This window comes from Centruroides sculpturatus, unplaced genomic scaffold (assembly GCF_000671375.1).
Source record: "Centruroides sculpturatus isolate CEXI.00-Female unplaced genomic scaffold, Cexi_2.0 scaffold41, whole genome shotgun sequence".
In the NCBI taxonomy this organism is placed as follows: domain Eukaryota; kingdom Metazoa; phylum Arthropoda; class Arachnida; order Scorpiones; family Buthidae; genus Centruroides; species Centruroides sculpturatus.
Window position 1 is genome coordinate 1,219,132 of NW_019384983.1, and position 27,522 is coordinate 1,246,653.

Below are 27,522 nucleotides of genomic sequence, written 5' to 3' on the forward strand. Positions count from 1 at the left end.
TTGAGAAACTATTTGAAAAATTGTGTAAGCTGTGTATTAGGTGAGGTGAGAAAAGTTTTGGAAAATATTTTTATAAGCATTCTTTTCTATGCTTATTCTTTATAAGCTATCAATTAAATGATAGTAATTCATATATTACCTATATAAAAATTAATTTAGTATATGAATTAAATTTAGTATTTATATGTAAAATTGTTAGAGAGTTATATACATTCAGAAAATTAAAAGACAGAATTAAATAGTTTTTATAAAATTTTAAAAATATGAATGTTATGAAAGAAATTTGAAAAATAAGATGAAATGGTTTATTTTGTAAACTTACATGCATGAAAGACAACAATTTATTTAATGCTTAATGCTGTCAATATTTGATTTTAAAAAAGTTGAAAATATCAAATTTGGATTAAAATTACAATTAAGAAAATTAATTCAGAGTTAAAATTACAATTTTATTTTGCTGTTAAGTAAATTTTTATATATAATCTTACATTTAATTTGCAAAAATAAAAGAAAATTAATTATGTATTTAAAAATCTTAATTTGATGATTATATACAAAAACAATAAGAGAAAAATATTTTCTTATGCATCGTTTATTATCATCATTTTTTTTCTTTTTTACCATTTTGATTTTGTATATCCTGACAAGTTAGGAACTTTGACTGTTTTTCTTTAGCAGAAGATTGCTACTCTAATAACTCAGGGAGTGTATTTGAATGCATTTTTTTAAAATTGTCAAATATATTATATATGAATGAAAGAGTTAGTAACATCAATTATATTAAATGCAAATGTGGCATGTCATGCACAATAGCCATTAATTGATTCTGGTTGCTGATAGTAACCAGACAAATCAATTTATGAAATTTGATAACTACAGCTGACATGCATTCCATACTTTAATTTTCTAAATTACTAAAAAGAGAAAAATAATATCATCAAAACAAAACTTCAAAATTTCTTGTAGTATAGAAATATTTCTTAGATTTATATTTTAAAATTAATTAGAATTTCATTATAGAATAAAAACTAGACAGAATTTTGTGATTTAGAATAATATCTGTAAACACAGTTTTCATTGATTTTGCATGCAGTTTTTCTGCAAAAATTTAAATACAAAATTCAAATTTAAATACAAATATAAATATATGTCATATATTTTTAAAAATTATAAATTTATAAAATATATGAAATTCAAATTTAAAATTTAATATTTCAAAATGCTGAGAAAAATATAAAGATAAAGGATAGATTGATATGAAAAAAATCTTATAACAGATGTAGTAAAAAGTTATTGAGATTGTAATATTAATAAAATTTTAAGGATTATATATGTTTATTTAATTAAAACTTAAAGATTCAATATATTGTTAATTTAAGTAAGACTAATTTCCAATTTCTGCACAATATCCAAAATCTGTTTCATTAGAGAACTAATAATATGATGACTACAATCAAAACATAATCAACCTTGAATACTTTTAAGTCCATGCAAGTGAAATTTATCTTCAGAATTCAAATTTTAAAATGGATTTAAATTTAAAAGTATGTAATGTTTGGTTATTTTTTAATGAGTAGACTTCTCTAATAATGAACTGGGATGTTCAAAAGTACTCAGGACTTGTTTTCATGGTATTTGTTAAGTATTAGTTATCCAATTAAGTAGACTTTGAATATTTTGTATTATTAATGTATTTTAAGTAGATTGTGAAGATTTTTAAAATGTTCTTTTAGTTTTCAAATTGTATATTTTATTATTCTGATAAAAATTAATTCATAAATACAATACACAATGTAAATTTTATATTTTGTATACATAATAACTAATTTTTGTTAATTAAATTACTTATATTTAAAGTATACAACTGTTACACAGAACGTGTTAAAAAAATGTACACTTAAACAAAAAATATATTTGGTCCAAATAAGACCGAAATCCAAAATCCAGCTCACATAGTTTGTTTCTGAGAAAGGCCATGTAAGCTGTAAGAGACGAGTCTAGGGCCAGGCACAAAAGATATAGTCAAAGATCTACGTTAAGATTTCTTTATTTCAGAATAACAACAGAAGTTTGTATGCTTTGAATTAGTTCAGATGTTAATGGTAAAACATGTTGGTAAAAAGAAACTATGCTGGTTAGAAAAATATATTTTGAGTGCCTGTGGACAGTATGTTGCAGATCCCTGACATACAGATGATTAAAGCATTCAAAACTGCTGAGATATTTTTTAATATTATTTCTTTGGATGAACACATTGTTTATACACAACTGTTCAAAGAAGTGTTTACAGTTTGAATATTATTTGAGATTTAAGTTTATATTATTTAAATTTTTTTAATAATTGTTTTACATACAGTAGAGCCTCAATTATCCGACCCAATTGGGGACTGGGGTTGGTCAGATAATTGAAAAGTCGGATAACCGAAAAGTATGAAAAATCCATTATTAGTGTAGTATATTATTATATCCCATGTAATTAGTATATTAGTATATCGCTATTAACCTACTTCGCGTTGAATTTTCATCGATGTTAAGCCTAACAAAAATTTTTTAAAATAATAATCGTCGCTATTGTATCGTTAAAAATTAGAAAATTAAGCCTCGTTTAAATACTGGCTCCCTTTCATGGTCAAATGAGTGTTGCCAGCTAAAACACGTAAAAATAATATTAAAGTAGCCAAGACATAGCCAAATATTGTAGCGCCACATCACTAGCGGACATTTGAAATTTGCCGACTAGGACGGTCGGTTAACTGAGGTGTCGGTTAATCGGGGGTCGGATAATCGAGGCTCTACTGTATTATTATTTAATAAGCAAACAAAAAATTTGAAGACTTTTTAAAATTTGATACTTTTTGATCACAGGGGTAAACTGTGATCAAAAAGTGTTGGAAATGGTTCAATAAAATGCAAATTTAATATATATATATTTATTTATTATATAATTATATTAAAACACCATATTTTAGATGCTGCTTAAGATAAATCTAAGAAATTATCTAATAAAAATGCACAATTTCAAACAGTTTTTTAAAAATTCTTCTTATAATTTTGTAATTGTTTATTGATTGCAGAAAATAATTTTGCATTTAAGCAGAAAGATTTCTATTTAAATTGAAATTTGCTATTTATAAAATTCTTGTGTCCTTTAGTCTTTGTTTATATAATTATGGACATTTAGCTTTATAATGACAAATCACAAAATATAATAGAAATATTTCTTACAGTTGTTAGATATTCATTTGAAATCTAAAAGAATTCTGTCACATTTTGTTTATATAGTTCTCAGCTTGATGTGGTATGTATTTAAATTGTCATCATAAGACAATTAGTATCACAAGATTTTTTACTTTATTTTAATAATCAAAATATTCCAATTCATTTGTGATCCCTAAATTAAGTTCAGTAAATAATACATAAAAAATAACTTAAATATTATTTTATGTATTGTATTTTTGTGGAGTGACCGGCATGCCAGTTAAACTGTGACCAAAATATAAAATTAATCAGATGTAGCAAACTAGTTTGTTAATTAAACATTAAAGAAAATATTCCTCTGAGTACAATAAAATAACAACATTTTAATTTGACTGAATCAGGAAGGGTTGATCAAGACATTGATCAGGAAGAATTTTCATTTACAAGATGACAAAACAATTAATGTCTTATTGATGTAGTAGTAGTAGTAGTTAGCTTAGGCTATACTGACCATCTACCCTGACCTTAAAATAGCACTTTCCTCTCGAATTTTACACAAAGCCAATGTTAATCCTAATTTACTGTAAGTTTCTTAAATTTAATATGTTTATTTTTGCATTTTTGAATCAAATAACAATAAAATACACATTAAAAAGAAATACTTTTGGAATTCCAAGAGTATCTTATGTCGTTAGAAAGAGGATAAATGAAGAAATTAAACATATAATCATAGTTTTTGATGTAATGCTAACAGTTTTGGTTTTAGAATAAAAATTCATTGGTTTTTATGTGACGTAACATGTTCGTTTTTTAATGCGCACTCCAGAGAGAATGTACAGCCTCACTTAAACCAGCATGCCGGTCATTCCGGGGAAATACAGTAAAACATATTACTACATATATTTAATGAAGTTTCTTTTACTTGCCATTTTGTGTTTATTTTGAATGAAAACATTATAGACTTTAAATATAATCAAAATTTACTTGTTAAAGATAAATTTTTCATTTGAGAAATGTAGATATAGAATTTGACAACAAAAACAGATTGAAACGATGACATTGATATATATAATTTTTAAATTTATTTAAAAACACTGCTTCTTTCAATCAAAAAGTTATTTTTCATCATCTATTTGACATAAAAATAGAAGCAGTTCCACTAAAAACTATATTGTAATAAAATTTTAAAATAATGCATTATTATTATTATTTTATCTCTGATATTCACTTCATATTTTAAAATATCTGTTTTTGGAAGATGCCTCATCATGTAGTGATTGCCTTAATTTTGCAGCATTACTCTCAAGAAGGTTGTCATGATTATTACCAATGAAAATACTGTATATAGTAATGTTAATACACAACAGTATGTTGTACATCCTATTATAAGTTAGCATTATTGATTCAAATAAACAGCAATCAATAGGAAACTGAGCAAGCTTATTTTTCTGAGAAATTTCCAAAGAAACATTGTGATTTGTATATTATCTTGCAGAGATCAGATTAGATCACTACATCTGACTTCATTATTACATAATACTTAATAGTATGATAAAAATTATATAAATGATGATGATATAAAATATCTCAAAAAGCATTGCATATCATGAATAAATTTCTGGACTCCTTAAAACTTCTGAATTTAGTTGATCTTGTTGTTTAAAATGAAATCATTTATTACTAAAAAATGGTAGTTAATATTCTCTTGTTTTTTATACAAAAACAACAAAACCAATATTAAATATATCAGGTATGTGTCACACAAGTAGACAAAAAGAATCAAACTTATAACTTCAAAACCATTATATTCATTTTGTTTTTATCATCATTATTCATAATCTAGACTTCTCAAATTATAAATAATAATTTTAAAAAGCTTACGTCAAAAATTATGGACAAAAACATCTCAATAAATTATTTTGCATACCTTACATTCTTTAGTTACTCATTATGAATGCTTTATAAAATTTATACTTTCTTATTATATGTACTTGATTATTTTATTAGACTTGTATTAATTATAATAATATAATATACTATTCACATGTTACTGAACATGCAAGTGATGAGAATGGATTGAATAAAGGAATATTTACACTTAAGAAAAAGTAGTTATTCATATTATAAAATGGTAAATGTTTGTAATAGAGCTAAGATGATATTGTATTAATAAGAATGACAGTTATCTTTTGTTATAAATGTTGCTTTGTATGGTATTTAAAAAGAAGATACTTAAAACATTTCTGTTATATTTATCAGATATGAGTTGTCATTTTGAAAAATTATAAGAGAAATCATTCAAAAACAAATAAGTTATTTTCAGATTTTAAGAGTTAAAATGTAACATGTAATATTTTTTTTATATATATTAACATTCTCCAAACTCAAATCATGTAAGATTATAAATTTTTATTCAGATTATTATGATGCATTTGATAAAGCAATTGTCTTAGTTTCTATCAGAATGATAATTTATTATTTACATTTAATTCTATACAAATCTTTATTCCTTTACTCTGTTAGAAGTCATGCTTTTATTGGGTAAGAAAAAACAAATATGTTTATAAAATAAAATGACAGTAAAACATTTTGATATAAATTCATTTATATCTTGCAAAATTATTTAAATATTCTCTAAGTTAATAGTATTTTTTCATTCACTTTTATAACCACTTAAAAGGGTTTTTCAGATGAATAAACCAAAACGTTGTATCCTTCAAATCCAATGTTCACCCAAGTTCAAGAATTACTCAGATGATGATTAATTTTCAGTTATTTTATTTAAATGCATTTTGGATCGGATCCCTCTTCAGTAAAGATACAATCTGTGACAGAGCCTCCACCAATATTTTGGACTCTTTGAAATCTATCACAGTGACCTGTTACTGTGATTGATTTTGAATTGTACCTTATTGCCAGATATAATTTTCAAATACTATATACCGAATTACCAGATATAATTCTCAGATATTATCTGAGAATTACTCGTCTTCTGAGTAATTCTTGAATTCAGGTGATTATCAGATTCGAAGGACATTTCAGTTTATTCATCCAAAAAATCCCCTTTAAGTGGTTATAAAAGTGACTATAAATGCATTATATTATTTTAAATGACTTTTTTCTGCCCTGTGGGTACTAAAAACGGCCTTTCTACTATGCTCATCATGGATTCTGCCTGACCCACAATGGTACACTATATGTGCCAACAAATGGAAAAAAGTATTATTTATAGAGATGTCAATTTGGGGAAAAAGGCAAAAACTGAAAATTGTTGGCTGTTTGGCTACCATTAGTTCTACCATGATGAAATTAAGTATGTACTCTAATGAGAAATTAGTCAAATTTTATGTACACCACCAAAATTGAAATAGGCTTGAAAAGATAAAGTTTTTTGCAGATATTGCCTTCTTCCATATCTACATATCTACTGTTGTACTTGACAAAAAAGACAGTATCTGCAGAATTCAGGAATGCAGAATAGAAACAAAATCATAAATCCAGAGGAAAGTTTATATAATTGTTATGTCATTTATGAAATAGAAAAAACTTCTGGAATACAAGCATTAATATAATGATGTGACCAAATCAGCACAGATAGATTTTTCCAAAATGATCTTCAGTTTTCTGGCATTTTGGAAACCAATATTGTGATGATGACTTCTTCTTCAGAATTCCTCTTTGTTTGTTGGTTTGTCTATTTGTTTTGTTAGTTATGCAACACTTGTGTGATCTGCCTAGGAGGTCTTTTAAGGGTAACTAGCCCCTATTTAGGCATTAAAGGCATGGAGAAAACCCAGAAAGTTCCATGGTGACCAGCCTGGCGAGGTGCCAACCCATGACCAAACTACTAGTGTTCAGGGAATGGAACTGCTTGGCCACTGTTGGGTCAAATCCCTCTTGGTCTTGTATTTTGGGGCCCAGGAAATGTTGCCCTGCATGACTACTTCAACAAGACATCTGATTAAACAATCATGTATTCTAAGTCAAAATCAGTTTTATATTGACATGTCAGAGGACCTTCCTGTGTAAATTTCACTCAACATTATCTGGCAGTTTTGGTATGTCACTACATGCATTCTTGGCACAAATGAGATTGGTAAAATAATGGAAATCATCAGTTTCCATAGTGTGAACACCCATGGATTTAGTTGATGTTGCACAAATATTTTAAAAATCTGAAAAATAAGGCACATTTTTAGTACATTTCATTTTTTGCTCTATCATCTCATGGATTTTGTCAGTGGCAATGAACAGGGCCAGATTAACCCACTTTGAGGCCCTAGACATTTTATTCTTGCCAGGCCCACTCCCTCTCCCACAAGAAATAGAGCGCACAAAAAATATAAAACAATAAATAAAACAAAACTAAATACTGTAATATGAGAAACTAAAACAAATCTTAAAGTTTTATTAATATACAACAATAAATTTTAGTTTTTCAAAATACAGTTTGGCTGGGCCCCTAAACATTTGTCTCATTTGTCTATGCGATGATCTGGCCCTGTCAATGAATTTGTGACTACTGACAAATCGCTCTATGCTTACAACTTAACCAATTTCATGAGCATAAAGTACAAGGTCTCAATTTTTATTCTGGTCAACAATTGTTGAACTAAATAACAATTTTAGTAAAACAATCTCTATAATTTAAGAAAGTAATAAAACACACCACAGATGTCCTCATCTTTGAGACCACATGTCAGAGGATGCAATAGTAATGCTTTGATTGACCTGCAATATTTATATCTGCAAATGTCTCATTAAAGATGATTAAACATGATAGGAAAACATTCAGACGATATCTTGAGCGTACTTGGAAGAAAATCTGACGTAATGTGAAAATGCCTTGTAGGAAATCAGATCCTGTGAAAGTGCTTTGAAAACACTACCATAGTAATGAAATCTAGATGCTCTGTACATTGCTATTCACTTCCAAGCACTTGAACACTTATAGTCCTTATGATGATGTCACTACGGTTCCTGAAATTGTGAGTAATGAATGATGTGTTAGATAAAATTGACTTACCTATTTCTATACATATTATAATGATCAAAACAGCATGAAAACATGTTTGCAGTCTGTACTAAACATGTGACCAAGCAAAAACAAAGACAGTATTACAAATGCTGCCTTTTTTTTTTTTTCCAATGTGTTACATGACAAGAAAACCAGCCTTCCATTGGCTGACACATGTACTGTCTTTTTCAATCATATTACATGCAGATACTGTCTCCTACCACTAATGAATCTCTGACTGGAATTGTTATAGGACAATGCAAACTGGCTGTATTGCTACATCTGAATATCACATCACATATTATCAATATTTCAATTTTCAATTTTTTGATAGATACCATCATTTTTCATTAGATGGCACAAATCTGATACAGATTCCCCATGAAAAATTACTCAGGTTCTTTGTCTGGATTCGATTCTAAATTCCCCATAGTTACAAGCTGATGATTTTACAACTATTTAAAAAAGCTTATTGCCCTTTTTTTAATTTAAAACTGATGCTTACCTTTGATATTGAATCTACCTCTCAAACATTTATAGCTCGTTTTTAATTAATATATTTTAGGTTGGAAAAAATCCAATTCATTTTCTGATGTTATTTTTAGTGGCAAGTATAAAACAATGAATACTGCTACATTATCTCATACATTAATTTTTCCATTTAATGAGTGCATTTTAGATTATGAGCTCTCTTTGGTTGTATATGTAGATTGCAACATTCATTAAATTTAATAATTAGATTGGTTTGTTTTGTATTAAATATTCTACCTTTATATGTTATGTATTATTCATTTGAAATTATTTTTTAGTTATCAATTATGTTTTTGAATCTAAATAGTTAATTTGAATAAAATAATTTTATTTATGAATTTTATATATTTGTGAGATTCATATATTTTTCTTTCACCAGAATTTAGGAATCAAATGACTACTATCGAAGAAGAAATAAGAGATCAATTTTATAAGGTTAGTATGAGGATATATTTAACTTTTGGCATGAACATGCAGCATTTAAAAATAATGTAAAAAATAATTTATTATCTTTAAAAGTAATAACTATGTAATAAATTAATATTATTTCCTAGTTAATAATTTATCTTTATATGTATATATTATTTTTTATACTTTACTCTTGAATTTTTGAAATAAAAATATTCATTTCATTTCAGTATGTAACTGGTTCAGACACCATTATTTTCTAGTAATTATCATATCCATAGACTCTAAAAATACTGGTCAATCAACAACTTTATTTTATCCAGATACATTTCAGAAATTACAATATTTCCTTCCTCAGTGGGCTTTCTTTCATACAAGTTAAACAAGGCACAAACATTTTTTCAATATTGTAATCATTTTTTACTAACCTGTACCTTCATTTGTTATTTTTCACCTCATTCACCAACATTGAGGAGAGTTGGTGAATGAAGATACCGACAGCAAGGACTGTGGATAATATGTATGGTTAAGGAAAAGAACACAGGAAAAAATGATATTGCTGTGGAAATTAGTATAAATGTTTGTGTCTTGTTTAGCTTGTATGAAAGGAAACCCACAGAGGAGGAAAATATTGTAATTTCAGAAATGCACCTGGGTAAAATAAAGTTGTTTATTGACTAGTATTTTTAGAGTCTGTGGATGTGATAATTCCTAGACAATAACAGTGTCTGAACCAGTTACATATTGAAATTTAAAAAAAAAAAAAAATTGAATAGAAGCAGAAGGATAAATCATATTCATTTTATATTCTATTATGTTTAAGCTGATTCAAATTTGGCTTTTCAATAGTACAAAAAGTGGAAAAATAGAGAGTAATTTTAAATTATGGGTCATAAATTTATTATTTTTTAATGAAAAAATTTTAATGAACTATTTTATTAGCCAGTATAAATGAAAATATATAAATCGACTTAAGAATTATATTGAAATAAATAGAATGAATCTGAATAATTCTTTCTTGTTTGGAGTTACTACATTTGCAGTAAAATTAATTCCAAAACTCAATATTATATTTTTTGTTAAGTTCTTAAAACTGATTTGACTGCACAATTTTATGATAGTAAAATTTTTAAATTGGCTATCTTGCTATTGGAAATGTTTGCTTAATGTGTCTCTATTCATATCAGTACTGTACATGCACCTTATGACCATAATTAGAAAAAGCAATTTTTCAATGCACTAACACATTGGTGAAGTTCGTCAAAAATAGTTCTATGGACATTCATTCCGGATTCACAGTTGTCATTCCTATCATTTTGCACTCTTCACCTTCTTTCTCTGTTCACATTCTCATATGCTTTTGATGGATTAAAATTACTATATAAGTTGATAGTTGTAATTTCTACATCTTTGTCTGTTATTAATCTGGTGAAGACAGAATGCTGCAAGTGTTGACATTACTTCACACAAATCATTAACATAAGAGAGAAGATGGAAATTGTTGAATATCACAAATGAGAAAATTAAAGAAGTGTTCAAGATTGGGGAAACACAAGCTGTAGAAATTATCAAGAAACAAGAAGAGTTACTAAATCATTGTCATTGTAATGACAATGAGCAGCAAATCCAATAGACACAAGGCTGAAATAACACACTCATTCACAAAATGGTCATAGAATGGTTACAATTTTAAACTGAAGTACAGACAAATGGTTATGAAATACCTAATAATGAATAGATTATACATAATCAGATTTATATAAAACAGTAATCAGGTTTTTTAAGTAAAACAAATCCAAAAGTAAACAAAATTGACAATTGAAAGAGTCACATCTTCAATTATTCAAATACATATTTTTAAAGCATGCTGTTTTTTTTTCTTTAACTAACTGCATGCATTTTATTTTTTATTGATCTTGTGAAGATGTTGTTTTGCAATTTGCATGTAATTTAGTTATTCTTGTTTTTGAAATTATATGTTTAAATCTTTGTATTTTAAAATGTATTTTATTATTTTAGTTTTATTTCATTTAGTTATTAATAAATTGAAAACTACAATTGAAAAAAAAAAAAATTCTATGCAACAGAGTAAAAAGGTAGTTGACTTTAATATAAAAACACTATATAAAACTTTATGTATAAATCAAATATTTTATTTATTTATTTATGCAAAAGAATGCAGTAGCTCACATTTGAAAGAGAGATATGTCAAAATTCTTATCTTAGCAAAACAAAAAAAACTTAGATAGAAAAACATTTTTTTTTTCCTTTATCATAGCAAGTGCTTTAAGATATGTTAGATGATTAGAGCATTCCACATTAAGCCAAAACAGGAATGTGGTTAACACTTATGGCTAGAAGTATTTTTCAGTCTGGGCTTTTTTCTTTTTATCATCTATATTTAGGATTTACTGTTTTTCAATTATTTGAAAAATATTCAAATGAGTAATCTTGTGAAAAATCTTTGATATTTTCTCTTAAACTGCTTATATTGGTGATAAATATTTATCATCAGTATAAGCAGTTATGTTACTATTTACTTGTTAACAAAAAATTAAAAAATATTTCATAACTAAAAAATGTTTACTTGTATTATCATGTAACATGTTTGATAGGATAACAGGATATAGTTAGATTTAACTTAACTAACTGAAATCTAATCCTAAAAATTTGATTCTTTTAACTGTTTAATATTCATATATGTAATTATTTTCATTTGAAATTTTTTATTTTTTTTTACATGTATGACAGATCATGTCCATGTTTATCTTTTACAAAATAATTTATTGAATTTTTATTATATAATTTTTTTAAACTTCTTATTTAATGTAAATAATATAGTGGTGTTTATTTCAGTAATCTTTTAATCATTATCATTTATAGTTATTATTTTGTAACATATCTCAAATTATATATTGAGAAATATTGCAAATAGCAACTATGAATGATGATGATGATGATGATAGAACCAGTGATGATGTATTAATAATTCTATACTTTTGAGAAACTATTTGAAAAATTGTGTAAGCTGTGTATTAGGTGAGGTGAGAAAAGTTTTGGAAAATATTTTTATAAGCATTCTTTTCTATGCTTATTCTTTATAAGCTATCAATTAAATGATAGTAATTCATATATTACCTATATAAANTAAATTTTAATTCTATTTTTGTAAATATTAAATTTTAAAATATATAATTCTAGTAAACCAAGAATTATCATTTAACTGAGGTTTCATATTATCTGAGATAAATTGTGAAAGAGTACATTGTCAGTAAAGAGAATGTAGTATGGTATATGTATTTTCAAAAAGGACTAGAAGTTTTAAAAGAATTTTTTTGTGGTGACATCTTCAAAACAGTATGAACTTTAAGAATATTAATGAGTTTTTAATTGTAATTATAGCCAATTGTTAATAGAATCATTACTTTAATAAATGTAAATTGTAATATAGACTAGTATGCTATTCACGCCAAGTAACAATAATTAGTAGTAAAAACTCACTGTGTTTGGCGTGAATAAACGGGAAAAAACGAGCAATAACGCCAAACACAGTGAGTTTTTACTACTAAGTAAATTGTAATTAAAATGCTATGCAATAAAATGCTTTTACTTAAAAATTATTATATTCATTAAGTAGTCCTAATCTAAAAGTAGAGTGTATTGCATACATTAATGGATCCAAATCAAGTTTATTTAATAAGTGTTAGTTTATCAAACATTCCACATTATTTTAGTTTATGGTTATCTGAAGTACCTTTGCATGGTCCGTGTAACCTTTGATAATTGGAATCCTACATTAAATATTTTATAGCATCCTTTTCATATTATAAAAATATTTTTCAGTTTCATAAGATTTTCTAAAATAAAGTGAAAGGTTAAATATCTGTGTGATGAAAATACTAAAATATTATCAGACAATTTAAATATGTACATATTAAGGGTTTTCGTTAATCTGTTCAATGTCTTAAAAAATCTATAAAACATTAATTACTGACTTGTATAAACTTATAAAGTGATAACTTATTCATTTTTTTAAATGTGGTTAGTTATTTTAATTGTTAATGATAAGCAATACTGTACTTACATGATACATACAATAATAAAAATATTAAAAATATATTTTTGAATATTAGATTTTGTTTAACACATCCAACACATGTATATATTTATTTTATATATAATATGATGTATATGTAAGTATATGTATATAATATAATATGTAAGTGGGGATTTTTAATTATTATATATTACACAATAGTAACTATATGATATAAAAAAAAACTTTATTTTACAACTCAAAATTTGTTTTGTTTTATATCATTTTTCCTTTAATATTTAGAATCCTAAAAAATTTTTTAAATAAAAAATAATAATCATATATTACTTTCCAATTTGTTGTTATATTATTCTTCTGAATATAATTCTTATACAAAATATATTTATTTACTATAGTAATATTTGTAATTAATTTTGAAAATTATAATGCAATATTTAATAAATAATTTGATGTCTTTCAAACTTAGAAAAGATTCATTAAAGATTAGGAGTGTCACTCCTAATTCCTTTTTTGTAAACAGGACACGCATTGCAGGGAGACTACAAATAGATAAATGACATTAAAATATACTGTTGTCTACTATGAAAGATACTTAAATTTGATATTCTATTGCTTCCTCTTGTTTCATAACAATGATTTAAAAGGCTTAGTCATTTCATATCATAACAAATTTCAATACAGAAATATTAAGCAATTGTTTACTTTTTTTTGTTATTAAATAACAGTTGCGATGATAAAATAAGTTGATTTAATAATTTTTGTATAAGATGCATAGTAAAATAGAACAAATTTTATTACTTCTTATTTCATATTAATTATTAGTTTAATATGTTTTTAATCATATTGAATCAGTAATATATTTCTTTAAATCAATTCATTCATTTATTATTATAAAGAAGTATTAGTAAAATTAGTAAAATTAGCATAATAACATAATATTGAATTGATTATAATTGATTTAATATGATATAAACGACGTTTAGGAAATGTTTGACCAAATTTCATAGGTCTATAGGACAGAAAACATGAATAAGAAAGTCTAGAACCATTTTTTGATCAGAAGTTTAATTAGCAAATTATTAAGCATCAAACTGTAGTGATGTTATTTCTATTTTTTTTTAAGTCTATATAACATAACAATGATTAAATTTGTTTACTAATCATAATTTCTTTATTGAACAGTTCATCTGGCACCTGGCTTATTTGAACATATTTAACAATCAATGACATTACTATACTTAAATGCTTAACTCATTAAGTAAGCTAAAGATCAAAAAATTGTCCTCAACTTTTTAATTCAAGTTCTTTTAAGTCTATGAAATTTGGCCAAACATTTCTAAAACATCCTATATAATATGAGTATATGATGATTAATTGTTGAGATAAGTAAATTTCTGAGTATTTTATGAAGTGGACATTTTTAGAAAAGTGAATAATAATAAATAAGTCTCTAAAATGAACAATTTTTTTAAACCAATTATTTTATTTCAATCTTGTAGTAAACAAGTCCATTTGCTTATAGGTAAGTCAAAACAACAGAAAATTCTAACTGCATTCGCAGTGTCACTCTTACTATAATAAAACATTTTCAAGATGATTCACATTACATCATCAGATCCACGAAAAAGAAAAGCCGAAGAGTAAGATACAGTAATTGATTCAAATTTTAAAAAAGTTATTAGAAAATGTTTTTCTGGATATGAGAATCGTTTTGAAAAATTTTTTTATCACAAAACAGTAACTCCTTGATGTTTATTAGTATTTTCTGTTGTTTGGGTTTACCTATTTTGTTTCATGTATGAAACTAACTGTAATAAATTATATGAAATTTTACTATATAATATTAATATACACATAAACCAAAAAATTGTCAGTTTTATCTAGTTTATGTTTATATAAGTTGTTCAAATGAGTGTTCTGTATCCTGTAGAAGTGATTCTGGAGAATATAAAAATATTGTGATAAATTTTTTAAAATTTTATATTTTAATTTACAAACAAAACATATAATGTTATAGGATTTTTTGTCAATTTAACATTAACTACATTCCAAACATTTTTAAATTAATCAACTAATAGACAATTAATAGTCTATTTTTTGTATAGTAATTAAATTTTTAATTACTATACAAAATTACAACTGAAAATAAACTGCAGTATTTTAGGATAAATTATTCACTTGAAGCAAAATATTTTTCAATATGTCACTTTAAGTGAAAATTTATACTAAGTTCTATCAGCTATTGTAGATTTATTTGTACGATAAATTGAATTTTGGTTGAAATAATAATAATATCATCATTATTTTAATGAATAAATTTGTTTAGATAAACTTATTTGTAATTATTATTAATAACCTTTTGTTAAGTTATTTTCATTTTTAGAAAAGTATTTTGAAACTTCAAAAAATTTTAATCCCATTTTGAGTTTCTGTGTTTCTTAGACATTATAGAATTAACAATTCAAATTATTTTAGAATCTGAATTACAAATTCCAAAATACAGTAGAGCCTCGAAAACTCGGCCTAATGTGGACCGAAGGGTGGCCAAGTTTGTGAAAATGTCGGGTTATCGGGAATGGGGTTAAAAAAAATAAGTATGAGTGTTTCCTCAGAAAATACTATACTGTATTTGTATGTATTGTTTACTTGAGAATACAACAGAGAATAAACTGCCCAAATACCCTTAAACAAAGGAAAAGTACGTCTTTTACGAAGGCATAGAGCCTTTACTACATGAAAATGAAAATTAATGAATACACTGTACAGTAATTTACCTGATAAAACAGACCTCAGAAATATACTTTATGAGGCATAAAGCTGTCTTTATCATGAAAATTAATTAACTAAGGATTTTTTTCTCCTGCCAGGGTGTGGCCGAGTTATCCAGACTGCTGGGTTATCGAGTGCCGAGTTTTCGAGGCTCTACTGTATTTCAAAAATTCAAGAACCAAATATGCTAAAAGCTCAAAATAAAAATAAATTTTTTGACAAAAAGCTGTTTTTTTTTCAATAGTTGAATTAAAATAAATATGATTAACTAGACAAATTAAAGGGTCAGTTACAATACTGTATAATAAGATACATTTGTTCTCTTCTCCTAAAATTGATTATGTGGTTTGAATATTGTAAAAATTAATTTATTTCTGTTATAATCAAATTATACATTCTTTTTAGTTTAAAATTCTATATAAATAATCATGTGAAAGATCAAACTGCAAAGTTCAGAGAACTGGAATTATTCTTTATTTGTTAATGTGTTTTTGTCTTCAGAGGCTATGCTAAAAAATATAAACCAGTGATTCTCAAACTTTTTTGAGCCACTGCTCCTTGGTTCCATAAAGTTATACCCAATGTCCTAGCTCATTTAAGGAAAACTTTTCTATGAAACTTATATTTTGTATCCTTATTATACATTGTTATCCACATCTGAAAACTATTAAATGCAATGTTTCTTCTTACTTGTTTTGAAAGAGGCAAGGGAAAGGTCACTGACCCCAACTTTTGCCTATGGTTACTGTTCATACTCTCACCCCCTAGAGTTACTCACCACCCACACTTTGTAGTGTCCACTTTGGGAACCACTGATATAAATAATGACTGTAACATTTGTGAATTATTTTGCTAATTGTTTTCCAATATCATCTAAAATGATATAGCAAAAATTTCTTTAATAAATTTGATTTGAAAATTCAAGGAGTTAAACCTATAGAACATATTGCCTAGAACATAACTCCATTATGCTTAAATCAATTATTTGAAAAACAGTACATTTACTTTCTTTGTTGTTGAGATCACTGACTATAATTACATTAAATAATTCTTGAAAATTCCCTAATCCTAACTATAAATAAGAAAATTGAACTGAAAGATAAGATTATGGACTTGATGAGTTGCTTTAGAATTTGTTTATTATATCTAAAAATATAAAAATTAATCTCTGAAATATATATTTATAAGTCTAACTATACAATAATGTTTTGTTTCTGCAGGTGTACACCTGCAGAAACTCTATTGTTAATTCAATGATCCAAAATGTAGAATTTAATTATATTTATTTTGGTTGATTACATACATTATTATATGGATTTCAGGCCAACTTACAGTTTACAGCCCTTCATCACTAACTAAAATTATTGAGAAATAGATATAAATTCAAAATTAATTAAAAATAATAACAGCAACAAATGTAATGGTTCTTCTGGTAATGGTAAATGTAATGGTAATGTCTTACTTTGTATTGAATAAACCATCTTCTTAAATTCAAAAGTACACAAACATAACATGGAATATTTTTAACACTGCTACATTAGGCAAATAATAATCAGAACCGATACCATAAACCAAAGATATTTTATGCTAACTTAATAAAAATTGGTCTTTAAAAGTAAACTTCATATTACTCTAAAGCAGTGATTCCCATACTCTTTCAAGCCACTGCCCTTTGGTTCCATAAAGTTATACTCAACACCCCCTAACTTCTAATCCTCATGTGAAAGAAGAGCTTGAAATATTCTTAGAAAAACTTTTCTATGAACCTGACACTTTGTATCCTTACAAAACATTACTCTCAACATCTGGAAAATATTAAATGCAATGTTTCTTCTTACTCATTTCAACAGAGGAAAAGGAAAGGTTTCAGTGATCCCAACCTTCACCTATGGTCACCATTCAGTACCCTGTCTCCAGCATCCCCATGCCACTCGCTTCTTTTCGCCCCCCTAGATTTACTCACTGCCCACAGTGTGGTAGCATCCACTTTGGAAACCACTGCTCTAAAGTGTAACAAAATTATGACCATATGATTTACCATTCCCTGAACTACCTGCAACCAAGAGATAATGTCATAGTACTACTTGGTGATTTGAACTCCTTCACACATATTTATGTTTAAGACATATAGCTGCATCATGTTCTTTTAATCTTTTTTCCTAGGGTTCTGCCAGTCTTACCTATGTAATAATAAGGGGGTTAACATGAACATTGTAAACTGTAAACAATACCTGCATTATCTGTTTTTTGCTTTTTAGTTTTTGTACTAGTCTTATTGTGGAATATATCTTTTAATTTATTGCATAATGTAGGGGCTATACATATATTAAATTTATGCATTTTATTTAAACATTTTTTGAAAATATTTTTCATGTAAGGCAATTTCATGTAGAGTACTACCTTTTTATTGTATTTTATATCATATCTGTGAAGAAGAAAGTGATTATACCATTTCTTCAATATTAAATTTGGATAATTATTTAATAAATATTTTTCACTGCTCCTTGTATTATCTTTTTCATATGTAATTCTGTTAAAAATTTTTCTTAAATCTGTAATGTACATCTTCTTTTTAATTTTCATTGGGCAGTTTGAATGTGCTTTACTCTATTATTACCATCTACATTTAATATAACTTTTATTATCAGTATTGCAAAATGAACATGTATTATCATATGAATATAATAAACTTTTCTGAAAGTTAATTATTTTCTCATCTAATGTATTAAATTATAGTTGATTATCTAGTTGATTTTTAATGATTACATCATATCATTTAACTTTACTTACATGATGATATGAAGTAAAAATATCTTTCTTTCAATATCTTGTTAATAAATGATAAAATTAAGAATGTTCTCTTGGAAAATTAAGTTTAAAACTAGAATACAGTAATACCCCAAACTTGTGCAATAGGTGGGACCAAGTGATAACCGAGTAAGTCGGGATATAATTTCTCAATTTGTGTAAAATCCAAGTCAGATGTATGTAAGCTAATAAATGTTCTAATTAATCTTAGCTCATCTTTTGATTCGTTCACGGTTACAAGAAATCACCACATAGTCTCTCAAGTCTCCGTAGATATAATGAACACAGAAATAAATAACACAAAATAAATTGTAGCTATGTGTCGATTCTGTGCAGCACATCTGAACATGTAAGCTGAACAATAGTGTGGGGGAGTGAGTAATCAAGAGTGCGTGGCACTCAAACAAAAGATGAATCGACAAAACTTGAAAATCGCGTAATTCCGGGTTTGCGTAAGTTGGGGTAGCGTAAGTCGAGGTATTACTGTACACAATGTGTGGAAAGTTTGTAATTCTAGATTGCTATTTAACTAGTTTTTGGAATGTGTATTTAAATAGTCCATTGTACAACCTCAAATATCTGATATCATTTTAATTTATTAAAACCTGTTTATTAAAAAGTTCATATTAAATGTAAATTATTTTTTATAATGTAATTCAATCAATAGAAGTAGAAATTCTGTAAAGAAATTTTGTATTGGAAATGGAAATTTTTTTTATTATTTCTTGTTTTTTTTAACTTGTTTTCTTTGCCTGAAGATGAAATAATTTCATTAAAAATAGTAGCAAATATAATTTTAATTTCACATATTTTTGTGTATATTTATAGAAAATTAACACCAAAAAGATAATTCTTCTGTAATTTTAGTTCATTATACATCTTACTGTGTCTTTACATTCATTGTTACATATACAGTTTACAACAATATTTTGCATTATAGTTTTCATGTTATATTTTACTTTAATTATTCTGCATTTTTATAGATATATTAACTAATTCAGTAGTTATATTTATTTCACCTTTATTAATCCAAAATTTTATTTAATCACAGGTTGCAAAAGATCTAGGCTTAGAGCCAGATAAATCTGTAAAACTTGAAAATTGCAGCCAAATAGGGTATTATTTTAGAGTTACGAAAAAGGTAAAATTTGACATTTTACATTACATCAATTTATATTTCACAATTTTAAATTTAAAAAAATTGTTTCCTTTTGCTCTGCAGGAAGAGAAAGCCTTGCGCAAAAAAAATTACATCACTATTGATGCAAAAAATAATGGAGTTCGTTTTCATAATGCCATGCTCAGAAAACTTAATGAGAAATATGTTTCATTGCGTTTGGAATATGAGACGCATCAAAAGTCTGTTATAGAATTAATCATTGGAATAGCCTGTAAGAGTATATAACTTCTTCTCTAATTCAAATTTTTATTATTATATTTAACTTAAATTATTCCTAAAAAAATTTGCTTTAGAAAAATATTATTATAGTTATCTGTCTAAACTGTATTTTAAATTATTGTAATATAAAATACATTACAATAATTATAAATCTCTGTATGACTTTCTTGAAATTTTATTACAGTTGTGAGTTAAACTCAAAATTTTTAACATGTACAATTTTTTGAAATAATTTTATTCTTCTAATGACTGGTTTTAATTTTCAAAGCTGGTTATAGTGAACCAATGCAGCAGCTTAGTGATTTATTAGCACAGTTGGATGTATACATAGCGTTCAGCATGAGTGCAATAGGAGCACCTCAACCTTTTGTTCGTCCAAAATTAATGTTGAAAGGTATTTTTACATTAATGAAATGAAATATTGATATTGTATTTTTAAGATACTTAATTAAAAATTATTTACTGTATAGAAAATGGGATCATAAGTATGAAACAGGCTCGACATCCTTGTCTTGAAGTTCAAGAAAATATAGATTTTATTCCAAATGATGTGATATTAGATAAAAGTAAGAAAAATTTTTAATAACAATTTTTTTAAACATTAACTAATATTTCAAAATATATTTCAGAAGAAAAGAACTTTCATATTATAACTGGTCCTAATATGGGAGGAAAGTCAACCTTTATACGATCTGTAAATATATTTGATATATTAAATAATTTTATAATTTCTTGTATATACATTTGGCAATATCATCAATCTAAAATTCTAGGTAGCTATAAATGTTTTGATGGCACAAATTGGTAGTTTTATTCCCTGTGAGGAAGGAAATATTTCAATTGTTGATGCCATTTTGACACGTGTGGGTGCAGGTGACATACAACTAAAAGGTGTATCTACATTTATGGCAGAAATGCTTGAGACAGCTTCTATATTAAAAGTAAGTATAAAATATAAATTTTGTTGAATAAATTAAAATTTAATTTTAAAAGTAAGTGCTTATTATTAATTTCATTTATTTAGTCGGCTACAGAAAATTCATTAATAATTATTGATGAATTAGGAAGAGGAACATCAACTTATGATGGATTTGGTCTTGCATGGGCAATATCAGAGTAAGAATATATTTGAATTTGTTTTATTATAATGCATAATGGCTTATAATTTAAATATTTACCCATAAAACTGCTTTTCCAGTGGATTTTTTTATGAATAATTTCATACATAGATTAAACATATAACAATCTAAATATATTTGAAAATAAGTACATAACAAGAAAATCAAAACTCAGTTCTTTAAACTAATCTTAAAACATAAAAATTAATTTTGCATAATGTTTTTATATACATTAATACATAAACCATGAGTCAAATTACATAAATTTACCACATCAATAAATTATACGTAATTCCGGGTTTGCGTAAGTTGGGGTAGCGTAAGTCGAGGTATTACTGTATACAATGTGTGGAAAGTTTGTAATTCTAGATTGCTATTTAACTAGTTTTTGGAATGTGTATTTAAATAGTCCATTGTACAACCTCAAATATCTGATATCATTTTAATTTATTAAAACCTGTTTATTAAAAAGTTCATATTAAATGTAAATTATTTTTTATAATGTAATTCAATCAATAGAAGTAGAAATTCTGTAAAGAAATTTTGTATTGGAAATGGAAATTTTTTTTATTATTTCTTGTTTTTTTTAACTTGTTTTCTTTGCCTGAAGATGAAATAATTTCATTAAAAATAGTAGCAAATATAATTTTAATTTCACATATTTTTGTGTATATTTATAGAAAATTAACACCAAAAAGATAATTCTTCTGTAATTTTAGTTCATTATACATCTTACTGTGTCTTTACATTCATTGTTACATATACAGTTTACAACAATATTTTGCATTATAGTTTTCATGTTATATTTTACTTTAATTATTCTGCACTTTTATAGATATATTAACTAATTCAGTAGTTATATTTATTTCACCTTTATTAATCCAAAATTTTATTTAATCACAGGTTGCAAAAGATCTAGGCTTAGAGCCAGATAAATCTGTAAAACTTGAAAATTGCAGCCAAATAGGGTATTATTTTAGAGTTACGAAAAAGGTAAAATTTGACATTTTACATTACATCAATTTATATTTCACAATTTTAAATTTAAAAAAATTGTTTCCTTTTGCTCTGCAGGAAGAGAAAGCCTTGCGCAAAAAAAATTACATCACTATTGATGCAAAAAATAATGGAGTTCGTTTTCATAATGCCATGCTCAGAAAACTTAATGAGAAATATGTTTCATTGCGTTTGGAATATGAGACGCATCAAAAGTCTGTTATAGAANAATATATAATTATATGTACAGTACCTAATTTATATATAATTTATATAATACTGTCCAGACGATAGAAATCTCTCCGTAGCGTGGCGCTACGGACGGCGGGAAAGTAGTTCGGCTTCCCGATGACGTTTGAGGTGTTTATAGGGAACTTTTACTATTTTTTACGGATACCGGTAGCAATTTTTTCGTAGTTTTATAGGAATCGTAACTATAGGGACCGTAATTATAGGGGGGTCGACTGTACTGACATTGATTAGAATTTTAGTACTATCAATTTCATTCAAGTAATAAGTGCATCTTGTCATTAATGCATGAAATATAACTATTCAAGGATTTCTGAAACAGGAAAACAATGTAAAATTAATATATATATATACAGGTAACCCCCATATAACACAGCACTTCTATAGCACGGATTCAATCTAATACGGTTCGAGAATTGGGAACATCCCCCGTATAACATGGTGCTTTTATAGCACAGGTTCACTATAACATGGTTTAGGAATTGGGTAAAATCCTTGTACAACATAAAATGTAATAAAGGGTGCGTTCTTTTATACTTCCACATAACTCCACACGAGCATTCTAATTGTTTTCTTGGCTACTTTGAATGCTCTTTCAATAAATAATCCATTTAATGGTTAAATTATACAATTGGGACCTTTCATTTGCCTCTGAAAGCCCATTTTAGAATTATAGATTCCTCCACACGATACTATCGATAGTGCGGGTGCCACCATCTTTCTTTCACCATCATTCCTAAATGCCTACAAACAGCAGCGCACTCCCGTTGCAGAGTGACCGCTATTAATGAGCACCCACAAACTGTTACTAGTTGATGATGTTCATGCTGAGATCATCATATAAAATGAGTAATCCTCTGGTAAAATATTTACTTAAATAATAAATAAGTATTTTAACTGTGAAAAAAATTAATAATAAATCCGATTTAAATAAGGATTTAACAACATGTTTTTTATTGTGGTGTAGTAAACACTAGTATTGTGTTTTATTCCGAAGACACATGGCAAGTTTTCCATCAAATTCCTTTATTAGTTGAGTCGAGTTTGATGAGTCTTGCAAAACATGTTTTTTAATTTTTGGAACCTAACCCCCTTTTTCGCACTAGTTCTTTGTTTCATATAACATAACATGAATTCGCATAACATGGCAATTTTCTGGAACATAACTCCCATGTTATACGGGGGTTATCTGTATATGTAAACTACACTAGGTACCATATGTATCTAATATTGAATAGAATATCTAATGTATCTAAACTTCAATAGAAAATGAAATATGTAAAATGTATAATTCACAGTAGGTGTACTTTTTAATTAATTTCTTATTTCTAGTTTAGAACTTAACTTTCATAAATAAATAAATACTTTATTAAAAACAGAAATGAAATGAGTATGTGCAAAGAAAATAATAACTGCTCTTGAATAGTAATCACAGAGAAAATATACAGTTTTTAAAATAATAGCCACTGTTAATATTCAAATAAAGGTGGTAATCTTCTAACTTTAGATTTTCAGATTTGTTTACTGTTTGTTTTAAGACAGTTTTATCATCATGAAAACATTTTTGGTAAGAGATATATAAATAACAACATGGCATATTGTTAATTTCTGGAACAATATCTGAACCTGGGGTTTTTATTTGATAGCTAATGTAACAATATATTATTTATAATGATATAAAATGTAAATTATTTTTAATAGAATATTTTTACAATTTCATTAAATTTTGGCTAACATGTCTTGTACAGTAGAACCTCGAAAACTCGGCTCTCAATAACCCGGCACTCCGGATAACTCGGCCACACCCTGGCAGGGCAAAAAAATCCTTAGTTAATTAATTTTCATTATAGACAGCTTTATAAAAGTATAAAAGCTCTCATAAAGTATTTTTCTGAGGTCTGTCTTATCAGGTAAATTACTGTACACAGTGTATTCATTAATTTTCATTTTCATGTAGTAAAGGCTCTATGCCTTCATAAAGTACGTACTTTTCCTTTGTTTAAGGGTATTTGGGCAGTTTATTCTCTGTTGTATTCTCAAGCAAACAATACATACAAGTACAGTACAGTATTTTCTGAGGAAACACGCATGCTTATCCTTTTTTAACCCCATTCCCGATAACCCGGCATTTTCACAAACTCGGCCACCCTTCGGTCCACATTAGGCCGCGTTTTCGAGGTTCTACTGTATTAATTTTGGATATTCTGATATTAAAATATAAAAATATTTATAAAAAGAAAAACTATGAGAACAGTTCTGTTCAGTAAATTTTATTTTTAAAAACAAGCTTTTTTTATTATTATTCCTTCACAAAATTTTTATTTTATTAGAGATGATAAACATTTTTTACAAACTTTATTTGATTATAAAATTAATAATTAATATCTACAAGGTATGTAAATAAATTTTAAATCTTATTTAAGAAACAGTTTATTTCCTATTTATTTACATATTCAAAACTCATATATATCATTTATGCTGTCTTGTCTTTTATTCTACATTACAAAAATGACAAGTAATTTATATTAAGAATAGATTATTTTTCTCTGAATACTATAATGAATATAATTTTGAGAAATATAACATTGAAGTTTCTTTGTTCTTAAATTTATTTACTAATAAATAGAATAAAATAAAATTATAATAAATTAAAATTATAGTTATAAAAGAATATTCATTTTATGTATTACCTAGTATTAAAAATACCATTATGTATTTGCAGAAAAGAAAATTTTATTTATACAACAGAGACAATAAATAAAAATTAAAATAAATTTTAAATGAAGATATTAAAATCAAACAGAAATGAATAAATAATCATTTCAATTTTATTCCATAAAAATGTATTAATAAAGTTAAACAAATAATCTGAAAACTATTATTATTATTATTTAAATCATAAGATGGGAAATGAAGATGTTTTATCATTACCAATAATTGCATATTATCTTTAAAATGTTATTTTATGTATTTATTTTTTGTTGTTGTTATTTCAAATAATTAAATTAACTTTAAAAAAATATATAGATCAATATAAAAATTATAATTATTAATTTATGTTAGCTGTAATAAATGATATTTAGTATTATTATTTTGAACAAAAAAAATCAAAAGTCACACATCTTATGCAATACATATTTTAATTTTATTTTTATATTTAAATCGTCAAAATCTGAAGATTTAAATATAAATGTCTCTAGAAATTTGTATAATAGAGATGTCTATATTATATTTCAAGAATTCTTTTTGAATGACTTTTTTGAGATTAATATATATTTATTAATTATATTTAACAACTACTGATTATATCAATGATTGTACTTTCATATTTTATAATAACTTTAATAATTATAAAAATCTCCATGCTCTTCTTTTAAGTAGCTTCTAAGAAATTAATTTTTTAAATCATTAAACTGAAGAAAATTTATAGCTAATACCTGAAAAATTTATTTAATAGTCACATAGCAAATAAGATAAATGCCTACTGTTTATTTGCCACACATTTTCATGAGTTAACTGCACTGGCAGAGAAAGCACAGAATGTTAGTAATCTCCAAGTAACAGCACTTACATCAGAAGAAAATATTACTTTTCTATATAAAATTAAAGAAGGTTTGCTTTTTAACTTTCTAATTAACTATATTACTAAAATATTAAGCAATTAAACTAATTTTATACTTATAAATAGGAATTTGTGATCAAAGTTTTGGTATACATGTAGCAGAATTAGTACATTTTCCATCACATGTCATAGAGGTAAAGTTTTTTTTATAAATTTATCAATTATTAACTAACTAACTAAATTGTGATAAAATTATTTTAGCTTGCTAAACAAAAATTAAGTGATTTTGAAGATTTTCATTGGAATAATGCATCTTCTAATGAAGAAGAACCTGTTGCAAAAAGCAGGAAAATAGAATATGAGGTAAATTTATTAAAATAGTAAACTAAGTTTTGAAAAAGAAATTTTCACCTGGCTTAGTTACTTCAAAAGATATTGAAACATACATTTTATCAACCTATTAACTTAATTATTTAAAAAACTGATTTTATTGGCTAATTGTGTTTTTTTTTTTTTGTTTTTTAGGAAGCTGAACAAATTATGAAAGAATATATAACTGACATTTGTAGTTCTCTAAACTCAGCAGAAAAAGAGTTATTTAATATGAAGCTCAACAATTTGAAAGATAATATAGTTTCTAAGAATAATTCTTATATTAATGAACTCATTTCTAAAGCTTAGATTACAAAAAGTTTATATTTTATATATTTTTAAAAAATTTTTATTAGTAAAATAATTACAATAAAGATCTACATTGATTACCAGTTTTTGTTTATATTTTATTACTTAAATTTTAAATGTATCAAATGGAAGAATTTTTTTCCCAACAAATAAATGTATTACTATTAAGATCATATTACCTCATATAATGATTTTTTTATATCCATGTTAATTCGAAAATTAAATAAATAATTTATTTAATTTTTTTTTTAACTTTTTGTGAATTTATAATATGATGACTGTTAATAATTGTTATATTTAAAAAATGCACAGTAATGTTAAAATTGACAATATTGCACTTTTCAAAGGTCATGATGACATTTTAGATTTTTCAGATTCAGGTTAGAATTCTGACTGAAAATAATTATTCACTGAGAAATTAGTTTTATTTTTATTTTTTTCTAACAACTATACATCATTAACAAAAATTATTAAAATAAAATAAATATTATACTATTTAATTTCATATACATTCTAAATAACATAAATATAACTACAATATGAAATTTGTAATGGGTGTCACAACCAAGATATTTTTTCATTCTCATAAATCAGTGTAAATTTCAGGAGAAGAAAGTTTCATAATTCAGTAACTTTTATTGTAAATTGACAAATTTTAAAATTTGAATTAATCAGCACTTGGGTAATTCTAGAAATCAATAGCTTATTAGATTAACAGTTTTGGAATGA

At 25.7% G+C, this 27,522-nt stretch overlaps 1 protein-coding gene across 1 annotated transcript; it reads left to right on the top strand.

The window, feature by feature from the left end:
* Positions 1-26,966, top strand: LOC111632815 (DNA mismatch repair protein Msh2-like). The gene is made up of 13 exons (XM_023377342.1): positions 1-40; positions 9,126-9,181; positions 19,840-19,929; positions 20,011-20,179; positions 20,456-20,581; positions 20,658-20,753; positions 20,817-20,881; positions 20,961-21,128; positions 21,212-21,303; positions 26,008-26,162; positions 26,239-26,306; positions 26,374-26,475; positions 26,638-26,966. Exons 2-13 carry the CDS (start codon positions 9,140-9,142, stop codon positions 26,791-26,793), a joined length of 1,329 nt encoding a protein of 442 aa, XP_023233110.1. The 5' UTR covers positions 1-40; positions 9,126-9,139; the 3' UTR covers positions 26,794-26,966.
* Positions 26,967-27,522: the final 556 nt, after the last annotated feature.

Excerpts from the sequence above, each read along its gene's own strand:
- LOC111632815 (XM_023377342.1), top strand. The coding sequence starts at position 9,140 with ATGACTACTATCGAAGAAGAAATAAGAGATCAATTTTATAAG. Across the intron at positions 9,182-19,839 it reads TAAGAGATCAATTTTATAAG|GTTGCAAAAGATCTAGGCTT; the intron begins GTTAGTATGAGG and ends ATTTAATCACAG. Across the intron at positions 19,930-20,010 it reads ATTTTAGAGTTACGAAAAAG|GAAGAGAAAGCCTTGCGCAA; the intron begins GTAAAATTTGAC and ends TTTGCTCTGCAG.